General features: G+C 41.9%; 1 protein-coding gene across 1 annotated transcript in view; it reads right to left on the reverse strand.

The window, feature by feature from the left end:
* Positions 1 to 8,445: 8,445 nt before the first annotated feature.
* Positions 8,446 to 14,043, reverse strand: part of KIAA1210 (KIAA1210 ortholog) — a 38,571-nt gene continuing 32,973 nt past the window's right edge. Inside the window, 2 exon segments of the mRNA XM_030967894.1 lie at positions 8,446 to 10,674; positions 13,489 to 13,585. Of these exon segments, the coding sequence (XP_030823754.1) occupies positions 10,502 to 10,674; positions 13,489 to 13,585 (270 nt within the window). The 3' untranslated portion in view covers positions 8,446 to 10,501.

Below are 14,043 nucleotides of genomic sequence, written 5' to 3' on the forward strand. Positions count from 1 at the left end.
TGGTGAACTTCCAGGTGGCTCTGGACTGTCTGCAAGGTGGAGTGGAGAATACAAGGGACAGGGAGCAATGTGGTGGGAAATATGGAAGAGAAGATACACAACTCTGTATGAGAGAAAACTTCTTCAGTGTCAGTATTCACAGAATTAACTTCTTAATTATTCAGAAGACACTTGAATATTTTAGCAGTATAAGCACAGTTCCCAGAATGAGAAATGCAAACTGAGCCTTGCCAGGTATTTCACAAGTTTTTAAACTAAGGCCACAAAGCACTATCTTAATGATAATAACAACCAAAAGCAGAATAGGGAGACAAAAGGTTTGCCCGAAGTCAATTAAGGCGCTCATTCCCACAACAAGTCATGTTTTGTAATCAACAAGATAGGCTTTGTAGATATGTCAATCTGTATTTTTCACTAGTGTGCATATGCAGAACTAGTAAGCTTTTATTTTTAAGCCAAAGTTTGGTTCAGACACAACCCAGAGCCTCACAATGCCATTTTTGCAGCATAATTGCACTCTGAAGAATGCAAATCAGACAAACTAAGAGTCTAAGATTTCTTAGAATAAAATCCATGTAAACATCTAGAAGAGCTCTTGACCCTTTTGCAATGTCTGAAGAACTGGAAAGCTACACAAACAAAACACTTAATAAATCTGAATTACAGCTGCTAGTAAAAAACCTTAATATGTTTGTTTGGTTGTTCTGGGTCCCCAGAGCCTTGCAGAGGCAGAATCAACTGTTCCCAAGCCCTGAAGAAAACCTTCATGAATCTTTTCTAGGAATCTGACACGGGTCGGTTGGGTCTGTCAGGTTCAGCCAAACTGCCTGAGTTGAGTCGAGAATAGAGTTTTACTGGTAACTTGGAGAGAGACAGACAGAGAGATGGCTGTTTTAAGGACCCTATAATAGCCAGTTTGAATCTGGCAGGCCAGTTCCTCTCCACAGCACAAAGCAAGCTTCTCACAGTTTCTAAATGAAGCACAAAGTCCTTAATGCAGTTACTAAATGAGAAGTGGCATCTCAGTGGGCTGCCTCAGTGGATTAATTTTAAATGCATAATTCAATATAGACCCACATAAACCTTTATGAATAGAAATAGAGGTTATATAAGCATGTTCTTACAGCATATATTGCAAATTTAAAGGCCAGTTTGAGTATAAATCAACTCTATCTTTTATTAATATTTTCACCTTCCCATTGGTTCATTTCTCTAGCAAATGTGCTAATCAGATTACTTCCTCACTCATACATTGAGATGCCTAAAATAAAAACAGCATTTCATTGCCAGAGACCAACTTTTTTCCTCAATCCTTTAAGAAAAGTTTACACTGGGTTTATTCTGTGGAGGCAGTTTGCATCCGCGGTAGTTCAGCAAAGGCACTGAAGGTGAAACCATCATTTCACATTGGTCAAAGTCAACCATCCACAAGTCCTGTAGGTTTCTCAAAGCCTTGTCTCACCAGAACATAAAAGATGTTGGACAAGCTTCCATAGCAAACCAGTGCTAGAAGGCAAATTTGCAGCATATATTCCATGAAATGGGTATCAGGCAAGAGTGAAGTGGGATATCCTGTAGAAAACAGGCAAAAGCTCTACGTGTACTCCCTGCCTCCTTTAGAGCCAAATTACACGCACTCTTCTGGGAAACCAGAATGGAAAGCTGCTTCCTATTTTCAGCCCTTCCTAGCTAGAGAAAATTTGCCTCCAAACATAGACCTGCATTAGACACAGGCACTTCACTGCTTCTGTGACAATGAATGGTCACAGGTCATTCAGTTTAGCTCCCATTTCTGTGCTTTAAGCACGCAGCTGTTAGCTCATCAAAGACTTCAGAAAGCAAAAAAAACTAAGACCTACCACAAAACTATTTTTCATGCTGTAGACAGACTGTTTCCCATAAACTGATTTCTTTCAATGCACATCACTGCACTACAAAGAATAAAAGGGAAAAAAGGTTAGTTTGATGATTCCAGAAATACAAAGACTGTCATCTTTTTAGCCAGGGATTAATACTGCCTTCAAGCAAGGTAAATCCCTAGCCCAAAGAATGCCATTTTAGCAAAACTGATTAGCAGCCTCACCAGTTAAAAAATATGTCCAAAGCATTAATAGAATTTATTATTAAGCATAATCAGATTAATTAGAGTCAGAACATCAGGCTTGGGTTATTAGTAGAAATATTTATGATTATGTGTTGATAGTAGCAGCTATTCTGCTATTAGGCTGTATATTAATAGAGTGACTCCAAAATTAACACTGTTTATAAGAACAAGAAAATTCTATGGGTTTAAAAACAAAAACAATCCTCCAAATATCTCTACACTTTGAGAGAGTTCAGATCCAAACTCAGACCAGAGCAGCAGCTCTGCATTGCAGTTCCACAACAGAACCAAAGCCTCAAGTCAGCTGTGGTCGGGCTGTGAAACAAATCCCCCACCTTGGGACAGCTCAGGGGAAGGAATGTCTGCAGTGACAGACAACATAAACAAATTGCATTAACCCAATTCCTGTCAATTCCAGTGACTCTGGTGAAGTTGCAAAGGAGGCTGCTGCTGTATGTAAACTTGACGAAGTCAAAGAAGCCAACAGAACAGTATTTCCAGTAAGAGACTAAAACTGTTAATTACAAGTCAAGTTCTGAAAGGGCTACCTAGGAAACACAGATATATATTCAACCACTTTTATGCTGTAGGCTATCAGGCAGTCTTCATTTGGGGCAATTTCCCCCAGTTTCAACACAGTTCTGGCATAGCTAAGAGGAGGCTTGACCTCAAGTTGTTTACTGGAATTTATTTTTGAGCAAAGCAGAAACAGAAAGGCCCAATTATAATCTTATTTAGACCAAACTAATTCCATTGGCTTTAGCAGATTTGTTCCTGTCTGACAGAGCTGTTCCTCAGATCTGAAAGAAAGCCCCAAGTGCCACTTAACACTGAAATCCTTGTTGTTATTTTACATTTCTTTGGAAAATTGCATAAAGAGTGTTGCTGTTTAGGTCACTCCCTAAGATAAAAAAACCTTTACTGTGGTACTGTGGCTACAGGCCCGTACTGTTAATAAAAACAAATGCAAAAGTCTAGGAAAAGTATGAGTTCTCTCTGGAAAATTGTCATTTTTTTCTGCTCAGCCAATACAGAAGCGTGTGCACACACTTCTGAAGCTCCCATTATTAAACAGAGTGACAAGGCTGGCAAGCAGCTGGTCCGAGCAGAGGAATCAGCTGTTCCAGCAGCTCCGGCTCCGCTGCTCTCACACGGCAAAAGCCAAGGAAAGTAACTCCGAGGGCTGGGTTATTATGCAACGGCCTCGGTTACATCAGCGCAGCGAGGGAAACTCTGGGGGAGAGTCAATAAAATAAAGGGCAGGGCTGAGCCTGCGAGCCGCGACCGCCGGCGGAGAGCCCGCGGAGAGCGGGGCCGCCGGAGCGGGACAGAGCGGGGCAGAGAGGGGAAAAACGGGGCAGAGCGGGGCAGAATGGGGCAGAACGGAACAAAACGGGGGAAAACGGGGCAGAGAGGGACAGAACGGGGCAGAACGGGACAAAACGGGGGAAAACGGGGCAGAGAGGGACAGAACGGGGCAGAACGGGGCAGAACGGCCTCGGGCCAGCCCCGGCTGAGGCTGCCGAGCCCCAGAGGGACCGAGCCCGACACTCCCGCCCCTGCTCCGCCCCGCTGCTCCCCAGTGTGAGAAACAGCTCATCTCTGACACCAGCCAGCGCTCAGGCTGCTGGCCCGGGCACAGAGGGTCGAGCAGGGAAGGGAATAGGCTCTGCCACACCGTGAGTCTCCAGAGAGGGGTCCAGGCATCCCACCGTGCCATCTCGGCTCCTTCTGCTGTGCCATTAGCTTTCAGAGACACAAACTGCCCTTTTAAAGGAGTGGCATGCTCTAAAGATCAGTCAGAGCAGTGTGTCTGTATACTCTCACTTTTGAGCTGCTGCCTTCAAAGGTGAAATCCAAAAGAAACATATTAAATAAGATAAAAACCAACATAAACAAATACCATTCTCTCAATTCCTGTAAATTCCAGTGACTGTAGTGAAGTTGCTGTATGTAAACTGAGCACTCTGGGCCAAACCAGTGGCCTGCAGCCATAAAGCCTCTGTCCTGCAGGAAACCCACTGAGGCAGGTTAATCAAACACACCATGGAACACACCTGTCTGGGTAAGCACTGGCCACAGCTCTCTCCAGAGAGCCCCTAAACTGAAGCTGCACCAACACCTCTGCTGCTGTGTGGCGGGAGGGAGCTGCTGCCTGAGCGCAAAGCCAAACGGGCAGGGCCCCCCAGGCACAGGTGCAAACTCACTGCACACAGCAGCTGCTGCTCATGGGGATGAAAGGACTCTTGGGGGGACTGAGAATGTGGCTTTAGAGAAGATGCATTTGCTTGGAACTTCTGAGCACTTCAGATCCCATTTTGGGGTGCATTACCTAGGAATAAGTGAAGACCTTCACACCCAGCAAGTCTGAGACAAGCACACATCCCAGAGGCATTAGACTGAGCACAGCCCAGAGCCCCACCGACCTGGTTAGCAGGCTTGGATTCCCAGGAGTAAGTGCTAAACCCCAACTTTTCTCCCATCCAAGTATGCTTGGACTCAAGATTGCAACATTACACTTTGTCATATCAGCCTATCCCATTTCAACCCCTGAGTTATATTGTTTGAATTTGCATGATGTGGTTTGCTATTAAAAAAATAACACACTTCCCTGAAAGTTTTTCTTCCACTTTGATTAAACATCTCTAAAAAGGGGCCTGATCCAATTTGTCCAGTGAAGAGCAGGATCTGAACCACAATCTGCCCCACAGGGTCAGTCCAAGCCTCAGCCCACACTGAACCATGATGGAGCACCTTGCAGAATTTGGGCTTTAGTAGCAAGGGATGCTCTGAAATTATTAAATAAATAACAAATAGGAACTGATATTGATTTTTCCAGCATTTTATATACAATTATTTTGTGATTATTCTACCACAGTATGAAGTACAGCCAAAGCTCACAGCCAAAGCTCTTATTTTATAAACAATGCAAAGTAAGGACAGTTATTTTTTTTAGAGGGATCATAACACTAAGGATGCTTATGTAATAAATTGTTCTGTCAAAGTGGAAGAAAAACCCCCACAAAATGATTTCTGATTTCTCTGTTCTGATTTCTTTTCATGCAACCACAGATGAGGTCACTCATCTTTGGGCAGAACTCCCTTTACAAATTGAATGCTGTACTAAAACATATATTTATTCCTCCTCTTTGAAATATGTATGACTCAGGATCCAAACTGAGTCCAAAATGCCTCTTATGTCTGAAACACAGCTCTAGTTTAATGTAGATATATCCTAATTTGTACATCTAGCCGTGACAGAAAAGTCACTTTATTTACTCCTGTATGAATAAAACATATTTCTACAGCTCACAAAGTCCAGGGAAGTTACTTCGCCCCACAGGCACAGCTGGTAGATTTGCACCTTTGGGGTGCAATCACCCCTGCAGTGCTGCTCAGTGACTGTCACTTTACCCCCTTGCCCACGTCACCGGTGACGTGGACATTTAGCAGAGCCTGAGTGCCACCCCGGAGGAGCCAACCAACAGCATCCCCTCCTGCTTTGTCAGCTCTCAGCACTGCCAGTGACACCATCAGGGGAGGCTGCTGCACGGAATTTCAACTCTATGGAAACACAACACAGCCTCAGGACTTCGACCTTTTCCCATACATTGCTGCAGTTGCTGCAGGGAACTCATTGTGTAACTTGGAGGAAGTTACCTCAATGCCACAGAAACATATTCCTAAGCAATATGGAAAGGCTCTAATTTTAAAGCAGTTAATCCCACCCTTCTGTGTTGGAAAAATACCTGTAAATCAAAACTAATTTGGAGTCAGAATGGTACAATAGAGAAAATGCAAGGAAGTATTCGTTTAACCACACAGATTAGGGTGAACTTTGAACAAGGGTTGCCAGTATTGATAGGTGATCTTGCATTTGTCAGCTTTTCATCCAAATTCCATAAAATAGCACTGACTAGAAAACAGGTTAAGTAAAAATTGGACTGACTACAAAAGAGGTCAAAAATTAATCCCCCAAATGAAAAGTAAGAATGCTTAGAGAGGGAAGAAATATATTCTGAGGCAGAGAGAAGAAAGGCTGGAATGAGGCTTCCAGGCACCAAACAACCTTTTCCATTGAGGTTATTATGCCAATCAATCTCTTCCTCTGTCTGTCTATTTCTACATCATACAAAATTATATAAATTAAATACTCTGTGTTTCACCCATTTCCATACCTGTTTTTTGTTTAGTGACTAACTTGGCTTACAGATCAGTCTAAGACTTGACAGTTAATAATCCCATTTAGATAATCTGCCTCTAGATTCTTCTTCTTTGAACTGCCTCTAAAAAATAAACAGCTATTAAAATAGCTTCTTTTAAAATCAATCCTAGCACAATGAGAATAAAAATAGCATCTCACATTTTCCATAGTCAATAATCTGCCCCTCAAGTCAGAGGAAGCTGCTAATGTTTGGCTTAGCCTACTCCTGAGAAGTCGCATTTTTAATGGACAGATCATACAGCAATTCCCTTTAAAGTGCTGCTCTGTGTGGACTTGATCAGCAGCTCACAACAGGTTTTGATTTGCAGTGCAGTCATGGTGCTCACCTGCTTAATGTGGTTCAAAGCAATGACCTCTGGTATCCCTCACATGCAGGCAGAAATGCAGGAAAAATCACTATTTAAAGATTCCTTTCAGTGCTCTTCCTTGGCCTTAGATCAATCCCACTATGGAAGGGCAATTTGAATTGCAGCTTCCCACTTTCAGCCTTTCATTTCTCCAGCTGAACTTTCACTCCTCATCAAGCCATGCTCCTTCAAATGCCCAGCTGGAAATACCTGAGTAACCTTTTTGTTCTGGGCAGATGAATGGGTTTGTGTTCCAAAACCAGAATTACAGTTTATTTCATCTGCCTACTTCCATAAAATACATTAAAAGCTGCTTTCAATCACAAACAGAGGTTTCAGTGAACCTCTGCACCAAGAACTATCCCAGGCTGTACCCTGTAACAAATATTGATACTTTGGGTGCAATATTTCCTGACAACATAGAGGACACAGAATTCTATAGTATAGCAAGCAAATCAAGGTCAGAATCTTAAACAGATGCTAAGATTCCCCAAGAGGTTCCACATCATCATTGCTAATATTTTGGTGATGACTGATGTGACAAATTTGTCAAATCTTATAACCAGGATAAATCTCTAAGAAAATTGTAGATAGGCTATCAAACACTGGAGGCAAAGACAAAGGTTTGCCTTTTTTATTAGGCTGCTAATCACAGCTCTCATTGCCTGTACCCTTCAGATCTAACCTCTTCCAGGAACAGTTCTAAAAGACAGGGTACCCTCACAGGCTAATATCCTCCCTGTATTGATCTGAGAAGCACTTAGGAGTGCAGGTGGCACACACTCAGGAGCTGCTTTTCTGAGCTGAGAGTTTCTACTCTAATAGTTCAAAACAAATTACATCTTTTATTCTAGACAAGAGCCCTTAAGACATCACAAAATACATATGGGGGCTCTCTCTATCCGAACTTCTACATGAGAAAGCTGGTGTTTAGTGCTTTCCCCTCATTGTAAGATTGCAAACATCCACTGAAATCCCCCCTGCGCTGCTCAGGGATGGCACCAGCACCCTCTGCTGTCACACAGAGCCAAGTCGCAGGCACAGGGAATTCAGAGACAGCTTGCTGCATCCTCCACTACAGATTCCGAGACACAAAACCTCACAGTGACATTCTGCAATGAACTCTGCACTTCAACACAGCTTATTTTCAAAGACAGTGACTGTGTCTTGAAAAAATCACCCAAAATGAGCTCATTATATTAGTTATTTTTACTCACTGAACGCCTAAAAACTGCACTAGAACAAGAAATCAAAACCATGCTAATAGACTTACCAACTTCTGCAAATGCAACAATAAATCACTGATCTTTCAACATTTATCTAATATTCCCATTTTCTAACCTCCTGTGATTACATGAGACTCAGTTTTGATGCCTTCTCTGCATGCTTTTTGTTCTCTTAGCTGCAGAGAAACTTAAAAATATTAAACTGCAGAAATGCAGAATGCAAGTGAATTTCAAATATACATCACATGATTTTCTAGTGTTTTCCTTCTTTGTTAAAGCACTCCAAAAATCTCCTAGAGCAGCTTCTTTGAACACACACAAACAAGTATTTTCAAGGCTTCCTATGACCACAAGTGCCTGCCCTCAAACCAATCCTTCACAGAGGAGCAGTAACTCCAGAGCAACGGGAGAGCCATCAGCTCTCTCATCATGTTATAAACTTAGATTTAGAAAATTTTTTTAGTCTGAACAGCTGTGTTGATCAGTCTTAAGTCACACAAAATGACCCCAAAACAAAATCTATGCAGTTTACCATGTACAGAGTCAATATTGGCCAAAGACCTCTTTTTATTTCTTCCTGAATGAATGAGGGCCATCCATCCCTCTTCCCAGAAATGATATCATCATCACTGGCAACAGCATTTAATAGTAAACCAAATAGGGGGATGGAATACAAAAGGGGTTCCTTCAAGGATTACAAAAACATATATACATACCAAACATAAAAGACAGGAACAATATTAAGATCAAAAGGAAACACAGGGAAAGAGAGATTATAGAATCCATTGCAGTGCTTTGGATGTTAACAGAAGGAGAAGAGAGTTCCCTAAATATACAAAGGCCTGTGTTTTACACAGGGTCAGTAAGCTTGTGGTGGGATGACAACTGTACAAAACTCCAGGAATCACAGCTGAGTAAATTCTTTTACAGTACACTCAAAAGTTTCAGAGCAATACAAAAGTTTCAGTTCTTTGTAAGGAAATATTTGCTTCCTAAAGCAGAGAGAAAGAAGTTACAAAATAGGCATCAGTTACCAAGCCACTCCTTGTTTCCTTATCAAGTGAAACTCCTATTCTTTCTGGTGTTAGTGCAGAATAAATAGTATCTATGGATTCTGAGCCTTCATGGGCAAGTAAGTTTTCACCTTTTTAAAAAAAGAAATCACAGTCTAGCTCCTAGTTAATACTGTTTTCAAATTGCAAAAACTACATATTAAATTCAGGCCAAAAGTGGAAGATTAAAGTCTTGCTTGAGCTGATCTGAAACCAATTTTCTTTGGTTTGCAGTTAATCCTATCAATAGATAATATTTTCCTTTAAAAATTCTGACCAACTTTCCAGCTAAAAACAGTCAATAGCTTTCAAAGTTTGCACTGACTGTAAACAAAAACTACATAAACGTGCAATTCTGCAAGAACTGGAAGCACCAGTAAGCGCCACTGTCTCTTAAGCCACCAACATCATTTTACAAAGCTTATTTTTCAAATGTCTGCATCCTTCAAAGTCAATAGCAAAACTTTTTGTGAGTTTGAGTGACTGCAAGGCCAGGTCCTGAGAGAATAATCCTGCTCCAGCTGCACATTATCAGATGGAGGTTGAGTTATTGGTTAAAGGCTGATGAGACAAGAAGGAAAGCAGATGCCCCTTTTCTAACTAACATCACATACAATTGACTAAATATACATCCTTATGAACATGGAGGGTGGCATTTCTTGAAAAGAAGATGCCACTTTCTAAGGAGCAAGTTCTTGCCCCCAACACACTCTTTAAGAGAGACAATTGGCCGAGGAACCTCACCAAAAATCACTATTTGCCATAATTAAAGAAAGGAAGGATTTTTTTTTTAGTAGAATGTTTAATTTAGCCAGATTTCTAAAGGTACAACTAAAAGCAGACACATGCTACAGTGTGGTGGTTTTCCAGTGCATGGCAGAGAATGGATGTGCAGCTCTGGGCTGTTCCAGGGGGTGTCTGTGAGCAAAGCACAGGACCAACAGCACTGAGACTTCAAATCACACAAAAGCCAGAACCAGTCCAACTCAGATGTGTTTAGATCTCACAGTTATCACAAAAGAGATCATTAACAATCTGAAGCAGAGTCAGGCTGCCCAGCATAGAGCTCCAGAGAAAGAAGTGTGATGACATCAGTGTCCATGACTCACAGTGCGTCAGTGCCCAGCACTGTGAATATTTTAAAGCATACCTTAATTTCTTAGCTCAAAGCCAAACCCTACAAAACACTGTACAGTCTTTTTAAAGGAACAAGTTTCTTTAAAAGAAACTTTAAAAACATATTGTGCTAGAGAAATGTTCCAAAAGCCTGAAGCATGTCTTTTCAGAACATCACCATCAGATGTGTAAGCATATAAAAGTGAATCAAATTTTCCTAGTGTCTGGTAGTAGGAAATGCTCAGCTTCCTAATACATCAGATTAAGCCCACAATGGCATTTCTTCATTATATCTTTATATACAACAGTCTGATCAAAAGTTTTAAGGCTTTTCTTTCTGAAAAGAAAAAAAAAATGGTCACAGTAAAGAAGGGATTAAGTGGAGTTAACACAGCTATTGGCAATTCAAAGAAGGATGGTCCTGCCATTTGCTACTGTACAATCTGGGGCATTTCACTCCATGCTTTGGCTTTCTTCTTGGCCAGGGACAGCCAGGGTGGTTCAGCAGGACTGCAGGGTGTCATTGGCAGGTTAGGGGAGTGCCTGGCTTCCTTTTCAACAGCAGGAACCACAGATGCTTCCTGAGAGATTGGTCCAACTTTACCTGCCCATGAGAAGAAACACATCACTCATCAGAAATCCTGAGAGTTAAAAAATCAATTTCTGCCAATAATATTTTCTTCTCTCAAAATAAACTATTTTACAGCCCAAAAAGCTTGTGACTCACCAATAAGGCAAAGGAATTATGAATTGGCTATTGCTGGCACTCGCTGGTCCAGCTACAGCAATGGTGAGGACCAGCTCTTGCAACAGGAAAATTGATACTAAACAGTGAGCAATGAGCCCATTAAAAAATCATCTCCTCAGTCCAAACAGCAAGTGTCTAAACCCAGATAAATGAAAGACATTTTTCAAAAATCTTCAAGCATGTGAAGACTATAGCCCCAGTTATTTGTCTAACTCAGATTCTTGCCTAATTAATCTCTTAATTTTTCAAACTCTTGATTTCTATAGAACTTCACAGCAAGGAGTTCCACAGGCTAATTATGCCCTGTAAGAGCAAGAAAATCTAGGAATAAGACTTCTGAGTATGCAGGAAAACAGAAACAAAATAGCTGCAGGATAAGAATTACCCCAGGCTTGCTGTGGAGTTAAAAGTTTATGTTTTCCAATACTGAGAAGACTTCTTAAAGATTTCTTTTAGTCTTCACTGCCAACACAAGTATTGCTCCAGCAACATTATTAAATACCAGGTAGGAATCAAACTGCTGCTTTATGTACTTCCACTTGTAAGCCATGGTGGTAGGATTTTGATGGTACTAGGTGTTCCTCTTGATGCAGCCTAACAGATGCCTGTCATACTCACAAAGGATGAAGGAACACAGATAATGCTTCTTTGATGGCTTTGAGTTCCTATCTAGAAAATCCTGCTCCATTCACCTTGTCTGAAATTTTTCAACATTAATGTCTAAGCCATGTTAAGTAAAAGAAGCTTCATCTTGCTTGCACTGAAATCAATGGAAAATATCCATCAGCTCCATTAGTCACACTCCATGAGCAGAGCTAAAGTAGTTCCCATTTTCACTCAGGAGGTCTCTGGTTTTTAAAAGTTCTGGCTGGTTGGTAGTTTTTGCAGGAGGTAAACTATACTTAATACTGGAAGTCCATTAAAGAGGCTACAGCTCTACATACACAAGAAATTTTCAGAAGTATCTAAGATGAGGTAGGAATTCAAGTGTTACTGGAATTTTGATTTTGAAAATAATCTCCCCATTTTGGGAGAGAACCTTCTTCGTAACAAACACAACAATCCAAATAAATAGCTCCTCTGGATATTAACTCTACATCCTTTCCACCACCAGCACTTTCAAAGTCATGGCTGGGCTAATGGGAAACAAATCAGAGAATTTGTAATTCTGCTGTAAGCAGCACAAAGACTGCAAGTTCTAGTAAACAAGTAGCAGAGAAATTTGTGAAGTTCTGAATTTTGACCAAAGGCTGCTAGGCTTCCAAGGTTAGGATGATGCAATATACAGAAATCCAGTCAGCCTTTTAAAGGAAGACCTCATCTGAGAGAAAATCAGCCTGTTTATGTTCCCTCACTTTGCACCTAAAACCATAAGAGAAGCAGAATCCTTTTTAGAAGGTGTGGTATTTTAATCACATACACACACACAAAATTAGCTGCAACCAACATCAGAGCTTCTGTGTTGGTGCAAACACCCTGAGCCAGTCACCCACTGTGGCAAGGGTTCTAATTTTGTAGAGCCTGCAGATTCAGACATGGTTAACAGCTCTAGCAATAACTACTGCAGGTAGTAGCACAGAGGTGCTGCCAAATATCTCTAGTACAACTCTGGGTGCTGCTGGGTTACACAGGGAAGGAAAGGGGCCCGGTGCACGGGCTCTTTCCAGACAGCACCTCTCACTGTGTCAGCTGCAGGAATCTGCAATGGAAAAGCCACAGGTCTGGCACAGGGGTGCATTTCTTACCTACTTAGGCAGTATCTGCAATCAGTAGCTCTCAGCTAGCACAATATGCTTTTAGAGCTGAAGGACTGGCTTCTCTGTGTCCAGCTGGAGAGTGCTGCTGAGGCTTGGCACCGCCCTGGGTAAGCAGGGAGGGAGAAGCTGCAGCCCAGCAGAAGCCTTGGAAGAGGTAATGTGAGTCACCAAGTGAGTCACACTCTTCCCCTGCATCTTTAATGTAGAGAAATAGAGCTAAGTGCTCAGGAGAGGGGCCCTCCAGCCTCTGTGTTCACCTGAGGGTGAAACTGACTCTACATAAATTATCCTTGACACATGTTTATCAAATTATTCTTGATACATGTTTATCAAATTGTTCTTGATACATGTTTATCTACCCAGCACATCCGGCCATGGAAACTGCACAGTCTCCATATGCAAGCCACGCTCTTCTGCACCTCACTGCTCTTATTGTTAGAAAGTATTTCCTAACATCTAAGCTAAACATCCTCTGGTGCATTTTAAGTTCATGCTGGCCATGAAAACCAGTCTTGTCCTCTGCAGAAAATTTAGTTGTCTTTTCTAGACTAAACAACCCCACTCCTATCAGCATTTCCTGGCTGACTGGAGATCTAGAGACCTGACCTTTTTTGCTGCTCTCTTCTGGACATTCTCCAAATTCAACTGCTATTCTTTAGTACTGATCTTGGGCAGTAATAAATCACCAGACTGTTTATATGCCATTTCACGAACTGGCAGTGGAGATAAGAGTTCCTCACTTGCTCTCTCTGCTGAGCAAACAAGCCATTATATTGACTTATACAAAAACATGGTCTGAATAGGCCTTATATAAAGTGTGCTGATTATAAAAATGGTGTCTCTCTTCTCCCATCCCTGCCACCCACACCACTCACTGGTGCAAACTGTAGCCCTACATAAAGAAAAAGAATACCTGCTGCTGCAGACACACCAGCCTTTGTTTGTGTTTTCTTGTCCTGAGAGCTGGAAGGCATTCTCTTCAGAGCGTTCTCACCAGCACTGATCCCTGGCTGCAGAGTGAGCAGAGAAGAAAAGAATGCAACTGACTGCCAGCCATGGGCACTCATAAAGCTCACCCTGGCAACCCTCAAACCTGCCTGTGGAAATGCAGCAAAGGCCAGGCAAGGATGGCTGGGAACATCCTGGAGGAGGGAGGGAGAAGGCAGTGAGGAAGTTAATGCAACTCAAAGCAGCTACATAAACATGTTCTGGGCAATACGAAAGCTCTGAAATGTTCAGGTTTGAGCAGTGCAAAGGAAGATATAGGAAAAGAACATACAGGAAAATCCAGCTGTGAAATGAATCCCTGTGACAGTGCAGTCCCAGGCATTTGCTCACTTGCATCACTTTTCTGTCTCAGGGTTTTAGAGGCCAGGCCTGCAAAGGTCTCTTTGGGTAGTGCTCACAACATATCTCCCATGAAGACCATACTGAACAGTTTGCAGAAGTACCCGGGTGACCTGGGGCA

The sequence above is a fragment of the Camarhynchus parvulus genome, chromosome 4A (assembly GCF_901933205.1).
Source record: "Camarhynchus parvulus chromosome 4A, STF_HiC, whole genome shotgun sequence".
Classification (NCBI taxonomy): domain Eukaryota; kingdom Metazoa; phylum Chordata; class Aves; order Passeriformes; family Thraupidae; genus Camarhynchus; species Camarhynchus parvulus.